Raw genomic sequence first — 27,792 nt, forward strand, 5'->3', positions numbered from 1 at the left:
TAATGCCAAGACACCACGGACAAACGATAAGGAAAGATCACCTTCAACATAAGTAACTAGTTATTAAAGTCATTAATACAAAACCAAATAAAAAGTGCAAAAGATTAAAAATAAAAAGTATTATACTAAACACTTGTCTTCACCAAGTGATGTAAGAGACTTAGGCAAACATGGCCTTGATTGTCAAGAACTCTTACGATCAATCTTGGATCCCGAGACGACTCACACACTCTATGATGGACAATGGATGATGGTGGTGGATGATGGTGTTATGGTGGTGGTGGGTGGTGGATGAAGTGTGAGAGAGGTGGTGTGCCAAGGGATGAGAGAGAATGAAGCCAAGCTCCTCTATTTATAGGCTGAACAGAACGCTGGACACGGCCCCGTGTTCGCTGAACACGGCCCCGTGCCCGTCTGACATTCTCTCTCTTCATTAATTGTAATTGCGAATTACAATTAATGCGCCTGCTGTACTTTCAACACGCCCCCGTGTCCGCTGGGCACGGCCCCGTGGTGAGCAATGGAAGCTTCTACTGGTTTGTCTTTTCTGCTGCTTCCTGGGCACGCCCCCGTGTTCACTGGACACGGGGCGTGTTCAGGCTCTGTTCTCTTCTCTTTGTCTTGGGAGGTGCCGTTGAGGGTCCGGGCAGTTTACTTTTGTCCCTTTTCTTGTATTTATGGTAGAATTAGTGGCCTTTTTGCTTCTTTTGTGATTTTGAGCTCATTTCATCCTGAAAATACAAAAGGAAGACAAAAACACTCTTTTTCCAACATTAGTACTTAAAAAGGGTTAGTTTTATGCCTTAATTGATGTGTTTTATATGTTGCATTTTACACACATCAAATACCCCCACACTTGAACTTTTGCTTGTCCTCAAGCAAAACTCTTTTTAATGTGGCTTACACTCCCAAATGGAATAGGTAGAAGAGAAGTTTTTTAACTTGTCCTAGAGTGTCGGGAATCCAAGGTTTGTATAGGTTCTATTTTTATTTTATTTACAATCTTATTCGTCATGGTTTATTTTGAACTTTACATAAGATAAACTACTTAATTTGGCATAGCATGCCTTATTAAAATTCCATTTATATACAAGTTCACATACCTCACGGGAGATCACTCAATCACTCGGCCGAAGGTGTATATTTAAGTGAATCGCTCGAGAGCGGCACGGATTTACATTTTCCATATGCTTGTCAAGCGATCAATCCTCCTCCTTTTTAACTTTTACCTTTGTAAATATCAAGAGGTCTTTTGGGGTGAAGGCTTGGGTTTAAAGGTGGGTGGTTGGTTAGTGGTTAGTAAAAAGGGCGAAAATCGTAACAAGTGTCGGTTTTCGTAAAATACCTTATTTTTGGTGACATTTATTTTTGAAGTATTTCTCCAAACAAGCTTTTTGTAGCTTATGTTTGTTTTTGACTTCATCATATTTTTTCTCTTTTTTTTTTTTTTTTTTTTTTTTTTTTTGATCACGTAAAGGTATGTTTATGAAAAACCGAGTTTGTCACTAAAATAAAGGTGAAAAAATGAAAAAGGTTTTTGGTGGGTAGAAAATTGTTTTGGGGGTAATGAAATGAAAGGTTTAGGCTCAAAGGGGTTTTCTAGGGGGATTTTGGGTAGGTAAAAAAAATGAAAAATAATGGTTTTGAAAAAAAAAAATAGTTAGTCCTAATGCCTCCATCATTTACTTACTTGGGTTTAAGTTGGTAAGGACCGGGAATGTATCGTCGTGGCAAGTTCTAGATTTGTAAAGACCGAGCGGCTATTCACACAAGAAACGAAAAATGAGCATTTAATCTAAATATGTGTATTTTTATGCTCAATAAAGGCTCAAAAACTCACTTTTTGTGGGAATGGGTTTTTAATGTGACCAAGCATATATAATCGAATTTTAGCTAGACTTGTTATACCGTTTCATAATTTTCTTATGTTAGTTCTTTTTATCACGACGCTATCGGTTGTAAGTTTGTAAAAATATAACCCTTTTATAACTTGTTATTCCCAACTTAAACTAAGACAAGTAAATAAATAAAAAAAATTGAAAAAGTTTTTGAAAAAATTTGGGGTGTTTAGCGGTTCCAATAGAGTTTTGTGTAAGGCTTGTTTTAGGATTTTGCAAAATTCCAAGGTTTTAGCATCCCCCCCACACTTAAATTACACATTGTCCTCAATGTGTCCAAAAATAGAGTTTTTGGTTGATTAGAATATGTAAAAGTGTGTTTAAAAACAAAGATTTGTGTTACTGGTACTCTGGACACGGCCCCGTGGTGACCGGGCACGGCCCCGTGGTCAAGTGCCAGTAACAAAAATTATAGAATTGAAACAGAAGGCTGGACACGGGGGCGTGTTCGCTGAACACGGCCCGTGTCCAGTTACCTGAACTGGGTGATTTCCTGCAGGGGGCTCAGCATGGGGCCGTGTTGGTTGGGCACGGCCCGTGTGGAGCCTTCTGTTATGGAGATTTTTGTCGGTTTGTTCTGTTCTTCTGCATGGTTCCATTTTTTTCTTGTTCCCTTTTTCATCCATTACCACCATGAGTGTGTTTTATTCTGCAAAAACTAAAAGATTAAACTTAAACTAAGGATAGGTCCGCGGAATGCCTCCGTGGTGCGCCACGTTTATAAGGGTCCTTGGCTAGACCCAATTCCCGGTCACACGTCATTTGATTGGGATGCCTTGCCTCCCAAGTTACACCGTCGGAGAGCGGCATCCAAGCTTGAGTCGATAACCTTCATGTAGTGGACCGGGTCGTCATCCTCTATTCTTTTCCCAACTCCGAACTTTACCTCATCGTCCCCATACCTCAACGTTAGTGTCCCTTCATTCATGTCCACTACTGCTTGTGCGGTGGCAAGGAAAGGCCTCCCTAGAATAAGGGGGACCTCGTTGTCTTCCTCCATGTCGAGTATGACAAAGTCAACAGGATAAACAAACCTGCTTACCCTTACCAAGACATTCTCGATGACACCTTGCGGGAACTTGACCGATCGATCCGCGAGTTGTATGCTTATTTTTGTGGGGCTTGTGGTTCCCAAGCCAAGCCTTTTGAACATTGAAGAGGGCATGAGGTTAATGCTTGCCCCTAAGTCGGCCAAGGCATTGCGAACGGGAGATTCCCCTATTGAGCACGGAATCGTGAAGCTTCCGGGATCGATCTTCTTTTGGGGTAGTTTATTGAGTACGAGGGCAGAGCATTCTTCGCCTAAATTAACTAATTGCAAATTCTCAATTTTCTTTTTATGTGTAAGGAAGTCCCTCATAAATTTAGAGTATTTGGGCATTTGGGTTAGGACTTCGATAAAAGGAATATTGACATGCAATTGTTTTAGCAAACTTTCGAACTTTGCGAATTGCTCGTTGGTTTTTTGACGAATTAACCTACCGGGGTACGGAACTCGAGGAGCCTTGGTAGGCTCTGTTGATGGGGGAGGGTCCTTCTCCTGCAGATGTGTTGGCGTTGATTCTTCCGCGGTTGGAGGTATTTCTGCAGGCCCTACGGTTCGGTTTCGTAGCGTGATGAGGTGAACTTGTGCCTTCGGGTTGGTTTCGGTATTGCTAGGTAACGCGCCTTGTGGTCTTTCGGAAAAATTTTGAGCTAGTTGATTTATTTGTTTTTCTATATTTTGAATGCTAGCTTGTTGATTCCTAAAGTTTGATTCTAATTGTAGGAATCTTTCCGAATTTTTCTTGTCAGTGTCAGAGACGAGGCGAGATATAGTATCTTCGAGCCTTTCTCTCCCACTTTGTTGTTGAGTGAAATTTTGTGACTCATTTCTTGATTGCTGAAAGTTTGTTCGTTGTGGTTGTTGGTTACTACTATTGCCGGGCTCCCTCCAACCAAGGTTTGGGTGGTTTCGCCATCCTTGGTTGTAGGTCCCCGTTGGAGGACCCGACGGCCTAGGTCTATTATCAATGTAGTTTACCATTTCTTGTTGATCGTCCGTTTCTTTCATGCAACTCCAATTTTCATGTGACCCACCACACCCCTCACAAGCCATGACCGAGACTGTTTTTGTCATTTCTAATTTTTTTATTTTTGAAGAAAGGGCCTCGATTTGGGCTTGTAAAGAGGTGTTTTCGTCTACCTTATGGGCGCCCGGGGCAATAGTTTTATTTCCCCGGGGGGTGTGCCACTGAAAATTGGTTTGAGCAATTTCCTCAATCTGATTATATATTTCGTGTGGGCGTCGATTACCTAAAAGTCCCCCGGAGCTAGAATCAAGTGTCTGTCTAGTATGTGGCAACAATCCATTGTAGAAAGTGGATACTTGTTGCCATATCGCGAGGCCGTGATGGGGACACTTGCGTAGTAGCTCCTTGAACCTTTCCCAAGTTTCATATAAGGATTCCCTGTCCTCTTGTGAGTATGTGTTAATTTCAGCCATTAATTTAGCAGTTTTAGAAGGAGGGAAATACTTATATAGAAATTTTTGGGCTAGTTCATCCCAGGTGTTTACCGATCCAGCTGGGAGGGTGTTGAGCCAAGCTTTCGCTCGGTCTTTTAGTGAGAATGGAAACATACGAAGGCGGATGGCGTCGTTTGATGCTCCATTGATCCGAAATGTATCACATATTTCTAAGAAATTAGTTATATGTAGATGGGGATCCTCGTCCGCGAGCCCGTGAAAGGTTGCGGAGTTTTGGAGCATTTGTATCAAGTGCGGTCGAAGTTCGAAGTTATTAGCTTCGACATTCGGGGCATTGATAGCGGCGCCGAGATTACCTACGGTGGGCCGTAAGTAATCCATGAGGGTACGTTGGTCCGCCATTGGGGGTGGGTCACCCGAAACTTTCTCTTGGTTTTTGGCTTTTAACCTTTTTCTGAGAAAGCGTTCGGGTTCTTCTAATGGTTCCTTTATGTCTTTATTGGAACTGGAGCTCATACACTACGCGAGGTTGGCGTCGGGTTCCAAGTCCTGCAATAAAAACAGAAAAGAATGTTGGTCAGAAGGTTCACCACGGCCCCGTGTCGAGCGAACACGGCCCCGTGGTCGGAGATACAGTGGTTGTTTTTCAGATCCCAGTTACTGGAAGTTGGACACGACCCCGTGTTGCACCGACACGGCCCCGTGGTCAGCCTCCTGTTAACTTGAAAAACAAAAACTGCCAGTGACGTTGCTGAGCACGGCCCGTGTCCGACCAGGCACGGCCCCGTGCTGAGCTCTGCAGAAGCTGAAAAATCTAAAAAAAATCCTAAAAAATTAAAGAAAAATAAAAAGATGATTAGGCCGTTGATTCCTAACTTTCTTAAAATCCTTGTGTCCCCGGCAACGGCGCCAAAAACTTGATGTGCGTGAAGTGTGTTATATTTTTAGATATATTTTTAAGCCCTTTTTACACTTTTAGCCAAGTTTTAAATTTATAAAACACGATATTTACTAACACTAAACACACATATGGGCAAGTGCACCCATCGTGGACGTAGTATAGTGTTGGTAAGATACCGAGGTCGTCCAAGGACACAAGAGCTTTTAATACCGGTTTATCCTCAACGTCTAATCAAATCAAAAAGTTAGAAAAATGTTTTAAACTAAGAAAAATAAAAACTAACTAAATGCTGAAAAAGAAAATAAAATAAAAACAGATAGACAAGATGAATCACTTGGATCCGACACGTGTATTAGTATAACCTTTGATTATTTTTGCACTTTTGCACTTGTTTAAGAGATTATCTTAGTTATTGTAGTAGGCCCCTTTTTCGGAGGTGACGTTACCCTCAACCCAGTAGTTTGAGTCAGCAAGGATACAATCCTAAAGGGTCGGATTATTGAAAGATAATGAATTAAGTTATTAATGCAAATTATGGTAGGCCCCGTTTTCGGCGGTGACGTTACCCTCGGCTAAGTAGTCTGAGTCAGCAGGGATACAGTCCTAAATAGCCGGGTTATAGTATTAATAGTAGTTAGCTTATGAGGGGGTCAAAGAGTTTGGATCCCCGCCATCCAATACCTATGGGCATTGAAGGAGATCCTACTAAATTTGACCCAGGTCCCAAGCAGGACCTCTAAACGCTGAACAAGGGCAAGACCTTTACCAAACCGTTCCCTTAACCCCCGACCAGGTAGCCAACATACCTCCATATAGACCGTGGAGATATGAATGGTGAAAATCTTTTATTTTATATAGACAGTAAAATAATGCCAAGACACCACGGACAAACGATAAGGAAAGATCACCTTCAACATAAGTAACTAGTTATTAAAGTCATTAATACAAAACCAAATAAAAAGTGCAAAAGATTAAAAATAAAAAGTATTATACTAAACACTTGTCTTCACCAAGTGATGTAAGAGACTTAGGCAAACATGGCCTTGATTGTCAAGAACTCTTACGATCAATCTTGGATCCCGAGACGACTCACACACTCTATGATGGACAATGGATGATGGTGGTGGATGATGGTGTTATGGTGGTGGTGGGTGGTGGATGAAGTGTGAGAGAGGTGGTGTGCCAAGGGATGAGAGAGAATGAAGCCAAGCTCCTCTATTTATAGGCTGAACAGAACGCTGGACACGGCCCCGTGTTCGCTGAACACGGCCCCGTGCCCGTCTGACATTCTCTCTCTTCATTAATTGTAATTGCGAATTACAATTAATGCGCCTGCTGTACTTTCAACACGCCCCCGTGTCCGCTGGGCACGGCCCCGTGGTGAGCAATGGAAGCTTCTACTGGTTTGTCTTTTCTGCTGCTTCCTGGGCACGCCCCCGTGTTCACTGGACACGGGGCGTGTTCAGGCTCTGTTCTCTTCTCTTTGTCTTGGGAGGTGCCGTTGAGGGTCCGGGCAGTTTACTTTTGTCCCTTTTCTTGTATTTATGGTAGAATTAGTGGCCTTTTTGCTTCTTTTGTGATTTTGAGCTCATTTCATCCTGAAAATACAAAAGGAAGACAAAAACACTCTTTTTCCAACATTAGTACTTAAAAAGGGTTAGTTTTATGCCTTAATTGATGTGTTTTATATGTTGCATTTTACACACATCACCGTCGCCGACGGCTAGCAGAAGTTCAGTCCGCTGGAACTTTTCGTTTTATGTTATTTTTCGTATTTTGATTCCCCAGTTGTCCGAAAGCCTATTTTATGATTGAGTGAGACCCATATAAGGCCCAATAAGATATATGTAATCACGGGTAGTGGTTACGAATGAATGAAATCGTAAAGGTCGAAAGAAATGTGTCGAATGACGTGAATGAATGATGAAAGTTTAAAAAGTGAGTAAAGTTTAAAACGTGAGAATGCGAATGAAGTAAACGCGGACTAATGAACTATGATGTATTGAAAGCTTGTGAACTATAATTTAAGTTCCCATGCTTCTCAGAAATGCCCGTTTTATGTTCCTGGCAAGTAAATAGAAGATATAATAAGTTATGTAAAGTTATGTAGATTGTTGGCGATAAAGTAAAATTTAAGAAAGTCGAATGTAAAGTATGGAATGGCATGAAATGAATGATGAATGTATAGAGTGGAGTATAGACTAAAGTGCTTGGATATGTGAAGGAGCCAGAATTGTTAATAAATAAATAAAAAAATGATGAGATTAGTGGTGAAAATAATTTGAAGAATGTGAGTTAGATGGAAATTCGTATGAAAATTCGGATGAATGTATGCTTTGATCAGAATTATGCATTAGAGGCTTGTACCTTGTACTTGAATGGTGTGATGCTTATGTGTATTTAATGATTTGCCTTGTTATGATTAAGAGGCGAATATGTGCTAAATGCGAATCGTACGAGCTTATTAGTAAAGGATGCGTTGGAATTATGTTATATAGTTAACTTGAATGATAATTACTATTTATAGAATCATGAAGCATTAGCATGTGAAAGTACGTGAAAGTGAATGTATATATGTGTATTGTTTGGAGGATTACGTAAATTGTATGTATGAAATACGTAGAATATTAATATTACGGTCTATCATATTTAGATGATTACATGTTCAAAAGTTTGAAGTGTGTAAGCAAGACACTTGACTATCTAAAAGTCAACAGTATAGGGATATCATGAAATGGTCATTAGACACAAATGCTAAAGTAAAGAGTTAATGTGTCATGTATTAAGTGATTTACGTGTTATGATTGACGATAGTTTAGTTGTATGGATTGGAAGTGAGATAACTGATAATAAATGCCTCGTTTATACGAAATTTGACTAACGAAAGTCAATTAACTTATGAATAGAAAGAAAATGAATGGTTGTATGTATGCTCACATAAGCTAATAGTGTTACAAATGTAATAATATGTAAGGATGGAAATCTTGTCAGTTGATTCAAGTATGGATGGCAAACGGGGTAAGAGGAAGCAATGAGGCAAACATGAACACTAAAGGTAAGTGATTTCGCAATCGCTCCGAATTCATCTACATGAAGGTGTATACGTGTTTGAGTATTCGAAATCAAAGTGAAATGTATAAATAAATTAGAAATGTTATGGTACGTTTTGTTGAAATTGTTGGCATAATGTTAAATTGATAAAACCTCATTATAAGGGTAAATCGGTCATAAATTTTAGTTGAGAAGTTCTAAGGCGGAAATGAGAACTAGGTAATGTTGATGAAAGGTATGGGAAGAATATTAGTTGGGATGTTAGCTAAAGACATTTTGTAAAGATGTTCGAATTGAAGTAAGTACAACATGTACTGCAATACTTATATACAAAAAGTACTTGGTAGTGGTTGACCTTATAAGGTTATATTGTACAAGACAGTAAATAATAATTACTTACAAATGCTAGAAGTATTACGTAAGAAATACAAATGTGTAATGTAGGATACTCATTAGTAGAGACATGTTAGGGAACGTAGGTAAATTAACACCAAATGTGGTGAACGAACAAATGGAAATGGTATATTAAGGGATGGTCATGTATTGACCGAAGCTCGAGAAAAACACGAGAATCATCTCACTTATGTCCGGACAAGCTAGTAAAAAGGGGTCTAACGATTCTTAAGGGATCGGGTCAATATAAGAGAGAAAGATAAGAATGAAAAGTTTAAGCTTACGATTGAATGTAAAACAAACTCAAGAAAGAAGGATGGGAACACCACTAGAAATAGGATGTAGAGTGTTGCGTTGAGACGCGCTACATGAATTAGGACATGGAATTAGTGCTAGGACCCAACACTTGAAGTTGAATGTAGAAGATTAATACGAAAATATATCATAAGAAATGACATGGTAAATGATACGACAGAAGAACAAAAGGTACGGATGAAAATGTTTAGAATCTGAGAAATAGATCCAACCCAGTAAGAATGAAAGGTAATAAATTAAAAGTTCGAATCCGTAAGTGAAGACAGAATAAGCAAGTAAGAATAAAAACTAAGTACCAAACTCAAATAAGTTATACGGGTCAAATGGCGATCGCTATTTGAACCCGGTATTTAATGTTCGGTTTGTCAAGTTTATTACTAATAGGTGAGGGGCTGTTAGTCTGACCTTGAAAGGTCAAACTGCGAAAGTTGGAGAAATAACCAATAAAAGAAAGGATTGTATGTAAGAAATGGAATGTATGATATGTTTTAGCATGTACGTAAGAAAATTGTGAAAGAGGCAATGGGCGAACAAACACCCCGCATGACGCAGTTATGAAGGGTTATGTGCTAACTGTTTATTTATAGACAAATATGATGGAATTCTTAGTGAGATGTTAGTAATGAAGCTAGTGGAAGGATGCCCACGAGTGGGAGCATATTTCATGAATTAATGAGACCAAGTCTGGTACGGAAGGTACATATAAAGAAGCGGATCGATCCGGCGCACGGATAACCGACTTATGCATTGAAGGCGGGGGGGGGGGGGGGTTAGTGCACGGACCTCCCGGCCGCCGGAGTATTTCAACTCACGCAAGCTAGCTCAGCCCCATAGCTGCCTGGCGGTGATTATCCCACCCGGAATTCAATACTTGGGGTTGCCAAGGCTCGAACCCGGGGCTCTACTGAAAGAAGGGATGAGGCTGGCCAACTGGGACACCCCAGTTGGTTACTTATGCATTGAAGGCGAGGTTAGTAAAATGTTTAATTCTTGATTAATGATAAGAATCCGTAGATTTATTTGTAAGTATGAACAAAATGAATGGTAGAATAATTATGGTATGGTAAACAATGATCGACCTGTAACGGTCAGCGTGAGAAGGTATGAATGTCATTAAGAGGGAGATCTAAAGGCCTTAAATGAAAGTTTGAGCTGAATTAGTCAAATGCTCGTATGATGCTCGTACACAACATACCTAGTTGTTATCATAAGTAGTTCATGCAAGGAGCTAATAATAAAGTGTGTGAAGGATTAAATTTAAGGTTAAACTCAAACTTGTGATTAGTTCAAGTGACGGTAGTAACCGTAGAATGATACCTTATACTCGTATTAAGTATGAAAAAGTAATTAGGAAGTGGGTAGCTTTGTATTAGTACCATAAAATCATTAAATGTTTATAGTATACGTATAATGTTATGCTAAGCCCTCATATGAACAAGAAAGTAATTAGAAGAACGTTAGTAATGGGATAATGGGGTTTGCTCATGATTACAATAATGAATTATATCGTGCATGATTCGTGTGCGGAATGAAATAAATCGATTTATTTATATTAATAAATGTATGAATATGTTACGCTTATTTAGAAAGATAGAAACAAGCCGTAAGCATAAGCTTGTACAACCAATAGTATACATTTGGAATAAATTTCAATGAACGAACCGCTAGTGATGATATATGCTAGGAACTAGCATTATAAGGTGAAAACGACACTAATAAGAGCTCTGGATCAGATTCTGACTTATATGTGATTATGAAAGTAATTTACTTGATTTAAGAACAGAGGGACAATGCGTACAAATATGTTTATGCATAAATGAAACTCTTGCCAAGATCCCGAATCCATCTATGTTATATTAAGCATCGTAAATGAATAGATGAAAAAGTAAGAGTAGAGGTTGTGTAGTTGGAATGAGGAAGGTTTCGGGGACGAAACCTCTTTTAAGGGGGGTAGACTTGTAACACCCCAAAAATGTTTAATATAACAATAAGTAAAAATAAACAAAGAATTTAACATAGTTATGAGATATGGCGAAACGGTAGTTAGTTTATGGAAAAGCCCAAATTAAACACTCTTTCAAAGTGGGAGGGTTTAATGTGTAAATAATGAATTAAAAGGTTTTAATAGAAAACAAAATAGAAAAATACCCACATTTGGGGGTTCTGGGTTCGACGATCAGAGCAGGGGGAAGAACAAGCAAACCCTAGCTTGCTAAATCCCATCAATTCACTTGAAATCTCAAGGAGAACCTAATGCATGAGCCCCTATTTTCGAGTATCTAACCCTAATTAGTGAAGTGGTAAGTTTTATTTTCTGAAATTATGATTTGTAGGATGAGGGTTACAACCCAATCTCGAATTTTTATGTCTAAATGTGAGAAATCTGAGTTAGGGTTACCTTCTAGGACAAGAATTATGTTGATTTTTAGGTTATTTGAAAGATTTTGGTAAAAACCCACTTTGTGAAATTGTGGTATGAATAGGATGATCAAAGAAGCTATAATCATGTGGAATCTTGAAATATGATGATGTAGTAATGCTTGAATCTTAGAAAATTTATGTAGGATAAAAGAAGGTTATGAACATGGGTTGAATGTTGATGAATTATAAGATGAACTAGTAGGAATTCATGCTTTGTATACTTGTACATAATGCTAGTAAATACGATGCCCACCAAGTGTTTGATGAAATGCTTAAAAGAATAATATGTATAATTTGGAAGGTGAATGAATGAGATTTAGTTGTACTAAATAAAGGAATGTTATGTGTTGTTATAGGCGCGAAAGAAGAAGGTTCCAACACTAGGAAATCGGAAAGTTCACAAGATCGAGGTACGTTAGTGTACACCGCATTTCTGTATTTATGATGTTGTCATATGTATAATAATCTTACTTGTATTGTTTGGTTATGTCAAAGTTGTTAGAATTGAATTCTATGATTTTTCGAAAGTAAAAGTAAGGTCCGTCATAACGGATTGAAAGGAATGAAGAAGTTATGAAAGATAAAGCATCATATTCGGTTCTTCTAGTTGAACCGGGTATGGGAAGTTATGTATGCAATGGACGAAAGCCTACTCGATCCGTCTTTCTCGGATCGGGGTATGATGTAAGAATGAAATGACTATGATTGTTCATTATGAAAAATTCGAATGAAGGTGATGTAATGAGGCTAGTATCCATTCCTAACGGGTATGTTAAGTAAAGTATGCTTAGCCTCTTTTTGAGATAAGCATGTAAGGAACCGTTTAACGGTTAGTAAAGTAATTGAATGATGCTTATCCGAGAAAGAAATAAATGGGTTTATTACCTGTAACACCCCGAAAACGGGTTTGGTAATCGAACCCCGTTAATACTAAAAGACGGGTAAAGTACCGTTAATGGTAAAATTTACCCGGTGAATATTAGGATTTTAATTAAATAAACCTAATATTAAATCAAAAGTGAATAAATGCTTGAGACAATAAAGTTATGAAAGGCCGAGTTAACGGGACTTAAAATATAACGGGTTATAACTTCCCGAACCTATTAAGTTAACTAGGGATAATTAACCTAGTTACTAGTATGAGGCTAAGTGATAAATGGTGAGTTGTAGCTTCAAATGATCAAGATAAAACATGAGGGACTAAGGTTGTCAAGTGGGCAAACTAGTTTTAATAAAAATCAAATAAATAAAACACAACACACACATTTAGTGTGTGTGTGTGTGCGTATCGACCAGAGGAAAGGAAAAAGGGAGCAAAACCCTAATGTGCCAAAAATCATCAAATTAAAGGTCAATTTCAGTCTTAAATCAATGCATGAACACAAATTCGTAATCACCTAAGTGTGGGGATCGAAAGGTATGTTGAATTTTGCTATTTGATGATACTTCAAAATTATGATTAACATTCATGAATGAAATTCTGGCATGAATAATGGGTGTTGTAGTACAATTGATATGAGCACAAGTCTAGGAACGAGTCCTAGATGTAAATCCGTTAATTTAGCACCATAAATTAGTGTTTGGGTTAACTAGTTATGTAAGTGCTAAATGGGTTTTGTGGGAAGATGATGAACACTAGATTTATTATCATCAATTTGGTGTAATTCGATTTCCATGAAGTAAGTCTAGGTATTGATATGCATGCTAGACATAAGAACTTGTGAATGATGTTAAAACTTGGGCAAATAACTAGTTATGAAAATTGATTGTTGATTTTATAGAATATGCCCACAAGGTGTTCGTTGAAATGCCTAAGTGAATGTTTACATGATGAAATTACGAATGAAACGCGTAATTGCCTTGTTTGACTAATTACATGAAGTATGGGTTAAGACGGGTTCTAATCTTAATGTTGATTTAACTTAATTGTGCCCATTGTATGATTAAAGGTAGTTGACTTTTAGAAGTCAAACTAACCAATGACAAAGTCGAATAGTAGATTCGACATAGAAAATACGTAAGGTGGAATAGTCATGAATTGAAATGACTAATCTAACCACCTTGTGAATGATGATAGTTTGTCGCCTAACGAGCTAGGTGGAGGCTTGAGAAAGAAGCGGTCAAACGAATCAAGCACGAGAAGAAAAGAGCATAATCTGGATACAAGGTAAGTAAAGCTTACATTTTAGTTATTTGATACCTATTGGTTTGATAGGTCGTGAATAATAAGTCTTGTTTTAAACTATGATGTTCCGACACGGCAAGTGCGGTCCGGAATAAAAGACAATGGACATAAATCATGTTTAATGGATAAAAAGGAGCTAATGCGGTTAATTAGTCATGAAATGACTAAAAGATAATGAGTTTTTAAATGGTTACCTTATAAGGTGAACCATTGCAAATAGTAAGGGTAAAATGGTACTTTGGTCATTTGTGGACAACAACCGCTTAATTGGGGAAAGACACATTATAGCTTGGGTTATAATGGGTCAAAGAAATCAATAAATGATTTACAAGTAGAACGACTATGCGGAGTAAACCGAAGTTAGTCATATAGATAAGATGGTAATAAATACCACCTCATAGAGTTTCATGGTCCTTTAGACCAAACGGGTCAAAAGGTGCAATTATCACCCTTTGACAATATTGACAAATAGTTGTTGAGCTATGTGATTATAGAAATAAATATCGGATGGATATGTACATCGCTATCGCTTAGCGGCTACTAAGGCAAGGTATCGAAACGAATCAATATATTGATTCGAGCCAGGTATGTATAATTGGTCAAATCATCATTAGAACTTGAAGTTCAATGAGGGCTAAACAAGTTAAAATGGACATTGGGTTGTCTTTTAAGTAAACTGAATGATTTAAGTTATTGTCATTGTGTTTTAAGAACATGATGTCTATTTAAACAAGATCCTAGTTCAAACAGTGGAATTTTGGTCAATTACGACATGAAAAGTCCTTTGTTGTAAAGAAAGGGTTTAAGATGACTAAAACGCCCTCGTAAGCAAAATCGAGTAAATGAACCTTAAGAGTCGTCTAAAAACAAGTTATATGATCAAACAAATACTTTGAATAAGTATAGAGAATGAAAAGGGTAAATCTTGGGTCAAAAGACTCAATATGAGTCTTTGTCGTAAATTAGCAATCCGACGAGAAAAACTCGGATTATATAGATCATCTCATTGAGCTCACCACAAATTTAGTTGTGGTTGAAGATCTCATAATAAGTAATGTGGTATAATAACGCTAGAAACGAATGAAAGCGTTTCATGCTCAAAATATGCCTAAATACCCTTAACGGGTCAAATTACGCATATGAGCGTAAACGGGTTTAAGATACGTAAGAAACCCGTGACTTGAACCTAATATGATAGGAATTATTGAAATTATGATAATCGTGAGAATAAGGATCAAACAAATATGTTTCGTTTGATAAAAACATGAATGGGTCAAAATTACGACAAAGTGGAAAAAGTGAGATGCATAGTCCACCGTAAATTACGGTGACACCGTAATTTACGGTGGAGCTGATATGGTTACGGTGGTAACCTACTGTTGTACGGTAGAGGGATATGAATACAGGAGCCACCGTAAATTACGGTGACACCGTAATTTACGGTGGAGATGATTTTCAAGTTCTTGTTTTTCTTTCGATAATCAAGTGTTTCCCGGACTCGTTTGGACATGATTTAAACCCCGTAAGATTAAAGCATTTCATGTTTATGAAATGTAGGTACACTATGGGATGCCGGAAGACGTTCAAGCTCAATAGAAGAACCGAACACGATAAAGATACACGCTTCCGCACTTTGTAACGTTGTAAATTTTAAAACAACGATTTCGATCACGTTTTGTAGAATAACTTATGAATTGTAAATGTTTTAGTAAACCCGTATTTTTATAGCATGTGTAGTCTTAACTACACATCTAATTGTTGGTAATTACATATAAAATCGTTAATTAGTAAGCAGGGTGTTACAAGTTGGTATCAGAGCCTTGGTTTAAGAGATTCGAGTATGGTGGGGAGGAACCATGCTTGGACTTAAACCTTAAGCTCTTGATAAAGAATAGTGTTCGGTTCGAAGCTTGATCGCAAATCCGGTAAGTACAAGTATGTTAATAGTTTAGTATGCTAAAGTGTTGTGGACAACACATAGGGTTATCGTGTAATACACGTTACCCTAGTTAAATGATAGATATAGTTAACAACATTTCGTGCGTAAACACATATAGTACAAAAGCCTTGTATTAGGATACAGGCATTTAGTAAAGTTGACATTATTAACTTTTGTGAATGTCTTGATTGAAGAACACTTGCATTTAAAGATGACAAAGGTTAAACAAATTAAGAATGTGATAGAGGAACAGTCTGAGGCATGACAAGAGGAACATGCTCACTAATGACCAAATCGCGTAAAGACCGCGAACAAGGTAAATGGCAAGAGATGCCCGTTGGGGCGAGCATTATCAGGTGCGTGCTTTTAAATATAATCGCGCAATTAGAAATATGCAACAAACATGTAAAGAATGATTGTCGCATACGTAAATTGGAAACTTGGAAAAACCTGAATAGAAAATGTATTCGGGATATTGTTTCCAAGAGAAACGAATAGAGGCATTACTTACATAGGGCGTGATGTGAAAACTATAAAAAGGTCATGTGTGTCATGTGTTAATCGCTTACTCTGGCCAAATAAGTAGCGGCATATGATACCATGAACTTCTTATGGCGGACACGTTTACATCCGATGTAGTAAGGGCAGGGTGAATGGGACTAATTAAAAAGTACCCAAATGAATCAGATAAGCAAAATATGTGATAATAATGTAAACGCACAACCAAGTGACGGGAGCGTATTACATTAGGATAATGAGCCCGGGTGAAGGGACAAACAAGCATGTAAAATGATTTAGACAAGTATTGGGAGGGAGTGTACTTACACTCGAACCCAGAAAACATCAAGCATGTAAAATGATTTAGACAAGTATTGGGAGGGAGTGTACTTACACTCGAACCCAGAAAACATCAAGCATGTAAAATGATTTAGACAAGTGTTGGGAGGGAGTGTACTTACACTCGAACCCAGAAAACATCAAGCATGCAAACTGAATTAGACAAGTATTGGGAGGGAGTGTACTTACACTCGAACCCAGAGAACATCAAGCATGTAAAACGATTTAGACAAATATTGGGAGGGAGTGATACTTACACTCGAACCCGGAGAATGTAAACATGTAAAATGATTTAGATATGCATTGGGAGGGAGTGATACTTACACTCGAACCCGGAGAATGTAAACATGTAAAATGATTTAGATATGCATAGGGAGGGGGTGTACTTACACTCGAACCCGGAAAATGCAAATATGTCCCTTAACGGGTCGTTTTTGTAAAACGTCAAACTTAAGGACAAAGTTGGAATATAAAAATGAAACCTTAGACTACGGTCAAGGTCAATTGAAGTTCAAGAGCGAAAATAAACGATTCCAAACATAATAAGAGATGCCTTGAAGCTATATATATATACATATATATATATATACACTTGAATACAGACAAGAATAAAAGAGTGATATACGGGATCAACATAACCTTTAGGGTTATAAACAAATGAGAGATATACGGACTAAAACGACCCACGGGTCATGATTAGAAAGAAGTAATAAGGACTTCGCCTTGAGGAGGTGAATGTCTAATCAAAAAATAGCCCTTAAGGCTAAGTGATAAAACCTACGGGTTAGATGGAATAAAGCGAGGAAATCAGTTAAGAATCCCCGCATAAAAACTAAGACTGTATAGGGTTAAATTATGGACTGTCAATATCCTGGTATGGATGATTGACAAAAGTTAAAGGGAAGATTCTAAAACTAAAACTTCGGTTTTAGTAAGAAATAATGTTTTTACAAACATAAATTCTGATAGGAAATAGTAAGCATGAAAGATACAAGTCTTGACACTAATAGGCGCAAGACTATATATTCGAAAAGTGATATTTTCGAAAATGAAAATTTGATATAAATTAAACATGAAGTAACAAAATCACGGTCAAGAAATGTAATGTGAAGTAGAATCACAATATAACCAAGCAAGCGGTAAAGAGTAACTGGACTAATAAGTCTAATCAGTGAGACCCATCAAGGTCATTTAAATAAATTTGGGTTGCTTGTAAGTGGTAGGTTCGGTATAACTGAACCGAATAAATAAATCTGAAAACAAAAGAAAGTATTGCTAAAAGTGAAATATTTCACCAAGGACCCTTAAACGGGTCGAGGTGACAAATGCACCAAGAGTTCGATAATATATAAAAGCGATGGGTATCCCTAAGTTAACTAAACCCGTGGAAATAACGAGATTACGTTATTTCAAGATGCACTATGTCATATGAGATACGTAGACATCTAGCAACCAAAAAGATGTTACCATACTTTTCTGGTAATACTAACCATTGGTTAAAAATATAAATAATGTTTGAAAAGATTTCTCGGATCAAATACATTGAATTTAAATTCAATGAATTCTGTAAGAAAAAGGTTTCGAGGACGAAACCTCTTTAAGGGGGGTAGACTTGTAACACCCCGAAAACGGGTTTGGTAATCGAACCCCGTTAATACTAAAAGACGGGTAAAGTACCGTTAATGGTAAAATTTACCCGGTGAATATTAGGATTTTAATTAAATAAACCTAATATTAAATCAAAAGTGAATAAATGCTTGAGACAATAAAGTTATGAAAGGCCGAGTTAACGGGACTTAAAATATAACGGGTTATAACTTCCCGAACCTATTAAGTTAACTAGGGATAATTAACCTAGTTACTAGTATGAGGCTAAGTGATAAATGGTGAGTTGTAGCTTCAAATGATCAAGATAAAACATGAGGGACTAAGGTTGTCAAGTGGGCAAACTAGTTTTAATAGAAATCAAATAAATAAAACACAACACACACATTTAGTGTGTGTGTGTGTGTGTGCGTATCGACCAGAGGAAAGGAAAAAGGGAGCAAAACCCTAATGTGCCAAAAATCATCAAATTGAAGGTCAATTTCAGTCTTAAATCAATGCATGAACACAAATTCGTAATCACCTAAGTGTGGGGATCGAAAGGTATGTTGAATTTTGCTATTTGATGATACTTCAAAATTATGATTAACATTCATGAATGAAATTCTGGCATGAATAATGGGTGTTGTAGTACAATTGATATGAGCACAAGTCTAGGAACGAGTCCTAGATGTAAATCCGTTAATTTAGCACCATAAATTAGTGTTTGGGTTAACTAGTTATGTAAGTGCTAAATGGGTTTTGTGGGAAGATGATGAACACTAGATTTATTATCATCAATTTGGTGTAATTCGATTTCCATGAAGTAAGTCTAGGTATTGATATGCATGCTAGACATAAGAACTTGTGAATGATGTTAAAACTTGGGCAAATAACTAGTTATGAAAATTGATTGTTGATTTTATAGAATATGCCCACAAGGTGTTCGTTGAAATGCCTAAGTGATTGTTTACATGATGAAATTACGAATGAAACGCGTAATTGCCTTGTTTGACTAATTACATGAAGTATGGGTTAAGACGGGTTCTAATCTTAATGTTGATTTAACTTAATTGTGCCCATTGTATGATTAAAGGTAGTTGACTTTTTGAAGTCAAACTAACCAATGACAAAGTCGAATAGTAGATTCGACATAGAAAATACGTAAGGTGGAATAGTCGTGAATTGAAATGACTAATCTAACCACCTTGTGAATGATGATAGTTTGTCGCCTAACGAGCTAGGTGGAGGCTTGAGAAAGAAGCGGTCAAACGAATCAAGCACGAGAAGAAAAGAGCATAATCCGGATACAAGGTAAGTAAAGCTTACATTTTAGTTATTTGATACCTATTGGTTTGATAGGTCGTGAATAATAAGTCTTGTTTTAAACTATGATGTTCCGACACGGCAAGTGCGGTCCGGAATAAAAGACAATGGACATAAATCATGTTTAATGGATAAAAAGGAGCTAATGCGGTTAATTAGTCATGAAATGACTAAAAGATAATGAGTTTTTAAATGGTTACCTTATAAGGTGAACCATTGCAAATAGTAAGGGTAAAATGGTACTTTGGTCATTTGTGGACAACAACCGCTTAATTGGGGAAAGACACATTATAGCTTGGGTTATAATGGGTCAAAGAAATCAATAAATGATTTACAAGTAGAACGACTATGCGGTGTAAACCGAAGTTAGTCATATAGATAAGATGGTAATAAATACCACCTCATAGAGTTTCATGGTCCTTTAGACCAAACGGGTCAAAAGGTGCAATTATCACCCTTTGACAATATTGACTAATAGTTGTTGAGCTATGTGATTATAGAAATAAATATCGGATGGATATGTACATCGCTATCGCTTAGCGGCTACTAAGGCAAGGTATCGAAACAAATCAATATATTGATTCGAGCTAGGTATGTATAATTGGTCAAATCATCATTAGAACTTGAAGTTCAATGAGGGCTAAACAAGTTAAAATGGACATTGGGTTATCTTTTAAGTAAACTGAATGATTTAAGTTATTGTCATTGTGTTTTAAGAACATGATGTCTATTTAAACAAGATCCTAGTTCAAACAGTGGAATTTTGGTCAATTACGACATGAAAAGTCCTTTGTTGTAAAGAAAGGGTTTAAGATGACTAAAACGCCCTCGTAAGCAAAATCGAGTAAATGAACCTTAAGAGTCGTCTAAAAACAAGTTATATGATCAAACAAATACTTTGAATAAGTATAGAGAATGAAAAGGGTAAATCTTGGGTCAAAAGACTCAATATGAGTCTTTGTCGTAAATTAGCAATCCGACGAGAAAAACTCGGATTATATAGATCATCTCATTGAGCTCACCACAAATTTAGTTGTGGTTGAAGATCTCATAATAAGTAATGTGGTATAATAACGCTAGAAACGAATGAAAGCGTTTCATGCTCAAAATATGCCTAAATACCCTTAACGGGTCAAATTACGCATATGAGCGTAAACGGGTTTAAGATACGTAAGAAACCCGTGACTTGAACCTAATATGATAGGAATTATTGAAATTATGATAATCGTGAGAATAAGGATCAAACAAACATGTTTCGTTTGATAAAAACATGAATGGGTCAAAATTACGACAAAGTGGAAAAAGTGAGATGCATAGTCCACCGTAAATTACGGTGACACCGTAATTTACGGTGGAGCTGATATGGTTACGGTGGTAACCTACTGTTGTACGGTAGAGGGATATGAATACAGGAGCCACCGTAAATTACGGTGACACCGTAATTTACGGTGGAGATGATTTTCAAGTTCTTGTTTTTCTTTCGATAATCAAGTGTTTCCCGGACTCGTTTGGACATGATTTAAACCCCGTAAGATTAAAGCATTTCATGTTTATGAAATGTAGGTACACTATGGGATGCCGGAAGACGTTCAAGCTCAACGAAGAACCGAACACGATAAAGATACACGCTTCCGCACTTTGTAACGTTGTAAATTTTAAAACAACGATTTCGATCACGTTTTGTAGAATAACTTATGAATTGTAAAAGTTTTAGTAAACCCGTATTTTATAGCATGTGTAGTCTTAACTACACATCTAATTGTTGGTAATTACATATAAAATCGTTAATTAGTAAGCAGGGTGTTACATTACCGAAAATTGTTAGTGGCGAAATACTAACCTATTTGTTATGTCAAATGTAGGTAAATCCTCAATGTAGGCGACTTGGCAAATTGGAGCGAGCATATGCACACCTTATTAACATCAAGCGCTTCCGCTATTATGTATTAATGTTTTGGGTCAAATGTCCGTTTTTGGTATGACATTGTTAGTAGTTACACTTGTTAATACTTGGTGTATGGTCTTAGTCGTGTCTAGTCGAACGGGTCGTAAACTTGTTTGTTTGTTGATGGTTAATACAGGGATACACTCGTCTTACGGACGGGTCATGCCCAAATTTTGTTAAAATCACGTGTTAATGATACTAGCGTTTTTACCTTTTAAGTTGTGAAAGATTTGTACATTTTAAAAGTTTATGTTTTTAGCGTCTTTTGGATGTCATTTCTTTTAGACGCAAATAAGGGTGTTTCAAGCAGAGGTATTAACATCAGACCCAGTCACTTGTGGAGGTATGCTCTCAGTAATAGGTGATTGAGAGGAACTGGTTTTTGTCTGTGCAATATCAACTGCATGCAACAGGGGTATTATTGATTGTGGTAATATTATTGGTGAGGGTGTGGGGGTAGAAAGAGACATGTCCTTGGGATCAGGACTGTGGAAGATGGATCCGAGTGGATACAGAGCTTCATAATGTGGTGTCCCTGTGCTTACAACTTGATCCTTTTGTGAGGATGCAAGAGGAGTTTTAGGCTGGGGTTGAGATCTTTCTTCCAACTGCTGTGAGGAAGTAGCAGCAGTGGTTTCTGGTGACTTTTGTGTTGTCACTGGCAGTTGCTCTGGGATCTCATCTTCCAGAGTTGCCTTTGTTTTGGGTTTGGTGGGTTTTCTGGATGGTTTTCTTTTGGTCTTTTTGGTGGTGGCAGGTGTGGGTTTCAGAGCAGTGGGTCTGCTACTCTGATCACCTGGAGCAGTGGGCTCAGCAGTGGTTACTACAGGGTCAGTAGCAGTTTCTAAAACCTGCTCTGCCTCTTTTGTTTTTAATTTTATTGGTGCCATCATTCTTGAAAAAGTTTCTTTTGTTAAAAAGTTTATTTTGAATGAGACACCTTGTTTGGGCAGTTCTGCTTCTTTCTCTATAAATGTTTGTTCAAAATAATAGCTTAGAAATCTCGGAAAGAGCAGAAAAGCTTTATTATCAACGTTCTTTACCAAATCATCAAATATTACCTGGGAGTAGTTAAAGTTTTTGTCATTTAAAATTGCATACCCCAGGCATTGGATTTTTGTTGGTATCTCATTGAAGGACGTTGTTTTATTTGAAACACACATGAGTAGTGTGTGAAATAGAAATCTGGGTGCAGAAGGGAAGTAACCCTTTTGTAGGGTATCTACCTTTGGTTGTTCTGCATAACCCCTGTTCATGAAATCCTTTACCAACTCGTCTTTTGTAAAAGAAGTTTTTCCATTTAAATCATTGAGTTTAAAGGTTTCAGAGATGGATTTCGGAGAGATTTTTACCTTCTTACCCTGTATCGAGGAGTTGATGGCGGCGGTGATATCTCCTTGTTTTTCAAGGGTGGCATTTTTCCAGAACTCTCTCTGGGTATCAAGGTAAATAGGAGCGTCTGCTGTTATCAAAGTTTTGTACTTTGATGCACAAATGATGTCAAGGATGGAGTCGAATGTGTGGTTATCGGTGGGTTTTGTGAGTATACCCACATAATTGTGTGGAGCTTTGTAGCGTATCTCCATGGTTTCAGCGGCCATTTCAGTGGCTTCTGCTGTTTTGGAGGAAGATAATGAAGGTTTTGTTTTTGATTTCGATTTTGGCTTCGTCATTTTTGATGATGAATATCGAAGAAGATTTTGGAGTTATGAGATGGAAACTGTTTTGTGAAGAGAATGTTTGGAATTCAATTCGACAGTGTAATCCTCTGTTTGGATTTAATCAGGGTTTTATTTAGGGAAAAAGTGATTGCTGATGTGGCAGCGGTTATTTTGATCTGAAGGCTAAAAATTGAACACGTGTCAAACATCTGATGAAATGGAAAATGATGGAAGACAGTTGTTTCGAAAACTACTGATGAATCAAGCATCAGTAGTTACAACGGTAATAAAATGAAGCAGTGGAAGAAACAATGATTTTGAGCATCGGTGTTTTTGAAGAACAGAGGTTGACACTTTAGCAGTGGACAGATTTTAGAGAGCAGATGTTAAGGCACAACAGCATTTTCGATACAGCAGTGGATAAAAATGAAGATCATATGTTTAACAACTGTTTATGCAGCAGTGTTTTGACTTTTGACAAATATTTTAGCATCTGTTTGTTTAGATGTAGATATTGATTTTTGTCTTTGTGGAAACACAATATCTTATCTATCATCTGTTGTTTACAGAAATGCTATTCTTAACAGGATACATTTTAGATGTATCATATCAAGATTAAATTGTCAACAGTGATTCTCAGAAATTTTGTTCAAGGTTTTGCCATATGTCTATTTTTCAGACAGTGGTTTAGCATCCCACATGATGAAGTCTTGCTCTACTCAGAACAACTCATTTTATGTCTAATTACTAGAACATGAGTGTCTTAGTAGTTCACAAATGAATTTACAATCAATTTCTGATCCGTGACAAACTAAACTTGAGCTCAACATGACCTTGATGTGTGAGTCATTTCCTTTTGACCAGTTTTAAGGATAGTAATTTCACACAAAAAAAATAAGGAGATTACCTCCTGACCAGAGATGAACTTTTACTATTTAAAAAAAATGAAAGTACAAAATACATTTTATAAAGGTTAAAATGCATATGGTTTTATTAAAAGGAAAACACCTTAAAAAAAATAAAGGATGTTTTGGAGATAATCAAAAGGATCTGACACTCTTTTCAAGTAAATGATCAAATTATTCTCAAGTTATTCTGACCATTATTTTGGGTCATTTTCTTGTCAATTGATTGTAAATTTCCTTTAAGCACAATCACTGGATATGCCATTGTTACCAGAACAATTTCTATATTGATGAATGCACACAGTTGTATGATGACCACTGAAGATCTAATTCTATCCTCACAAGTGTTTTATGCTAATACTCTTTTCTTTTGATTTCAAAAGTTTTGAGATAGTCACACTTTGAGATTTTGTTTATTTCCCTTTTTCCTTTTTACCCTTATTATTCATATGTTCAGAAATACTCACTAGGAGATTATATTTTGAACATACCTTGTCCATAATCATTTTGAAGCAATGTTTTAAGAGATCTGACCATGTTTGAGCATGTTATAATTCAGATCTCACATTACTTATGATTAGGACTGTTTTGACATTTTATTTTCTCATTGTGTTTTGGACAAAGTAGATTTGGTCCTTTTGAAGGTACTCAACTTGCCTTTGAACACATGAGAAATTTTTGACTGAAGTTTTATTTCCTCTTTTCGATATCAGCAGTATGCAGGTGTTTTAGATGAACACAAGTTTTGCTGATCTGAGGTACATACTTTAGTGTTTATTAAAAACATCACAAATATCAAAACAACAATTGAAATCAATTTTGAAGGCATCGAACAATCCCATAATTTATCAGATATTTTACAGATCTGAAAACTATGAGTGACATATGCATGAAAACACTTGTTGTGTGAGATTTGTGTGTCATATGACATCTTGGTTGATTTACAGAGTTTTTGAACAACCATTTTGATCATGATTTGCTTATCACTCTGTTTTTCAACTGAATGCAACCAACCTTAGTATCAATGAATTTTGAGCTGAACTGTTATGTCAAATTGATTGTTAGATCGAATTTGACTGTCCAAGCTCTGATACCAATTGTTAGGATCTGAGGCTGTCATGATTCGTGTTTGTTTGCATAAAACGAGTAAGTGCAGCGGAAATGAGTAGCAAACTATGTAAACACAAACAAAGGAAAGTATAGATTGATAAACAATTGCTTTTCATTGATTCAAATGATTTACATAAAAGCAAAAGATTACAGTAAAAGCTTACAATCTAAACTCCCCCTCAGCCTGATACACCAGAGTTGGTTGCACAAGATGAAAGGATAAATTGAGGAGAAGAACTCACTCAAAACGATCAAGTGTAACAGTACAGAGTACTGTCATACTTATAGGCAAACCAAACTACTGATATACTTCAGCTGACGTCACCATGATAGTGACATCTAACGACCTAACAAACTACAAATACTGTCTTGTACAAACTACTGTTATATAAAACATCTGATATTCACTAACATACAAAACAAAATGAAAACTACTGCTTCACGTTCCACTGTTGTAGCCTTAGCACAGATGTTGAGTCTTCAATGCTTTCTTCAAAGGTGATCAGTCTTTGAGAGGGCAGTGCTTGAGTCTTCAGCAGCACTTAGGGAACAGCAGTAGATAGAGCAACAGAGTCTTTAGCAGTAGTTAGGTAATCATCAGAGTTTGGTTTATCAGTTGTTGTAGTTGAGCAGCACTTAAGATTATCAGTTGTTAGATAACCACTGTCAAGGGGAGAGATTAGAGTAAACTACTGCTTATTTGAAGTCCATTGATGGGATCCGGTTTTGGCTTTACATTATTTGTTCCTCTGTTAGGGTTCAATCCCAACAAATAATCGACCTGTAACGATCAGCGTGAAAAGGTATGAATGTCATTAAGAGGGAGATCTAAAGGCCTTATGAATGTCATTAAGAGGGAGATCTAAAGGCCTTAAATGAAAATTTGAACTGATTTGGTTAAATGCTCGTACGGTGCTCGTACACAAAATGTGACAACCGGTACTTTACGCGCTTAATTATGTGATTAACAAGCGATTAACGCGACAGTAAATAGTGTTTACAGCACAGATTAACTTAATTAGGCCTCTGTAGTGCCTAGGAATGCCTGATCGACTTTACGGTACGCGCATGACGGTCCAGAGAGAACCTGCTAAACGATAAACGATATCGATCTGAAAACGTACGACATACTGACGACACCTCGACAAATATGGACATTACACGAAAATTTTGGGCTAGTGGAGTTTGGGTTGGGATATCGGGTCTCGTAGGAATTACGGGCCACCTACACATGAGATGGGCTTGTGGGCCCTGGGCCCAAGCCCAAGACCCACAAGTGTAGGCCAGCACATAATATAATAGATGTCTTGCTTAAAAATCTTATTAAGATCTTAACACATCTTAACAAAATCTTCATAAAAATCTATGTGGAACTATACACACAGGTCATGAGCGAGCCACATTGGTCAATACATATATGAATTAGTATAATAAACCCATACATCCCCTACATACACACACAAACCCAAATCAAACACAGAGAATAATGGCTTCTCTTCTCCTTTATTTTTCTAACCCCTGCCAAACACCCCCTACTTCTCGGTCATCTTCACAAAACAACACACATACATACTGTCAATCTCTCTCCCCTCTCTCGAATACACATTCAGGCAACAAGCAGACACCTCCACTCCCTCTATTTCAAGTTCAGCAAACACAGGAGCCGACAAGCAACGGCGGCCGGCGAGCTTCTCCGGCGTCCCGATTCCCGGCGACACCCCCCCTCCGATTTCTGATCGACGACAGCCACCACCAGATGGTGGTGGCATATGGTAGTGACGGTACAGAAAGAGAGAAAGGGGCGATGAGAGAGAGAGAGAAACACCAATGAGAGAGAGAGAAGCACCGTGGAGAGAGAGAGACGGAGATGAGCGGCGCCGCCGCTCACGGCGGCGGCAGCGGCGGCGGCGGTGGTGGTTCTTCACGACGGCGCTGCGACGGAGGTGCTCGACGACAACAATGGCTGCCGGAGCCATGGCAGCTCCGTTTCAGGTCGATTCAGGGATGATGGTTCAAGTTCCGGGTTTCCGGGTTGTGTTACGCTCACAGCGGCGGTGTTCTTTAGTTCTCCGACGATTCTGTGACGGTGATGATGATGGTTCTGGTAAGTAACTCGGGTCTTCAGTTTCGGGTCAGATTGGTTACGGGTGTAGGCTTGTTTCGGGTCTTATTTTGTGTGACAACCCGAACTTTCAAAGTTTGTAACATTAATCCCGTGATCTTAGTTTCTCGTTAATAGCTTTCTCTAATGGGCTGCGTTGTCATAACTCTGTTAGTTTACATATTGGGCCAAACGCACACACACGCACACTCGTAGGCCCAAACCAATCACTCGTATTCGTAAACCTTGGAACTGGGCCTAGTACATGTGTAACCATTGAGTGGGCCTAGTATATGTTTAACCGTTTGGAATTGGGTTATCACTGGGCTGATTATTCAAGCTTAAACTCCACTGTGATTACAAAGAAATGTGGCGCCCAAGTGAGTGGGCTTGAGCCCACTTCGGCTGATAAGGCAAACCGCCCCAAAACCTTCATCTGCAAGGATACGTATTGGAATAGCTTAAAAACTCAAACAAACCCCCACTTCTTTCTCTCATTATCACACATAACTGAAGCAATTCCCCTCTCCCCTGATTCACGACATACGTAGCCCCTGTGAAGCTTTTCATTCGAGTTCGTCCGGCATCTTGATCCTTCTGGTTAGTAAAATCATCTCGGACCCTTTTAAATATATGAGTGTGTAGTGATATCGGCACTATTTGTTAGGTCGATGATGAGTATGGCTGTTGCATGATCTTGTTATAGCACATAATGATATAGTTGTCGAATTAATAAACATGTATATATATACC

At 37.7% G+C, this 27,792-nt stretch overlaps 1 protein-coding gene across 5 annotated transcripts in view; it reads left to right on the forward strand.

Annotated features, from left to right (window-relative positions):
• Positions 1–21,480, forward strand: part of LOC110879028 — a 33,059-nt gene extending 11,579 nt beyond the window's left edge. For 2 of the 5 annotated variants that reach the window (XM_035977722.1, XM_035977723.1), the window contains exons 5-7: positions 8,241–8,321; positions 11,803–11,856; positions 21,180–21,480. In XM_035977722.1, the coding sequence (XP_035833615.1) occupies positions 8,241–8,321; positions 11,803–11,856; positions 21,180–21,196 (152 nt within the window). In that variant the 3' untranslated portion in view covers positions 21,197–21,480. Of the gene's footprint in view, positions 1–8,240; positions 8,322–11,191; positions 11,326–11,802; positions 11,857–21,179 lie in introns of those variants that run through there. The other 3 variants (XR_004867568.1, XM_035977721.1, XR_002558407.2) reach the window with 2 other exon arrangements.
• The last annotated feature ends 6,312 nt before the right edge of the window (positions 21,481–27,792 follow it).

This window comes from Helianthus annuus, chromosome 9 (assembly GCF_002127325.2).
Source record: "Helianthus annuus cultivar XRQ/B chromosome 9, HanXRQr2.0-SUNRISE, whole genome shotgun sequence".
NCBI lineage: Eukaryota > Viridiplantae > Streptophyta > Magnoliopsida > Asterales > Asteraceae > Helianthus > Helianthus annuus.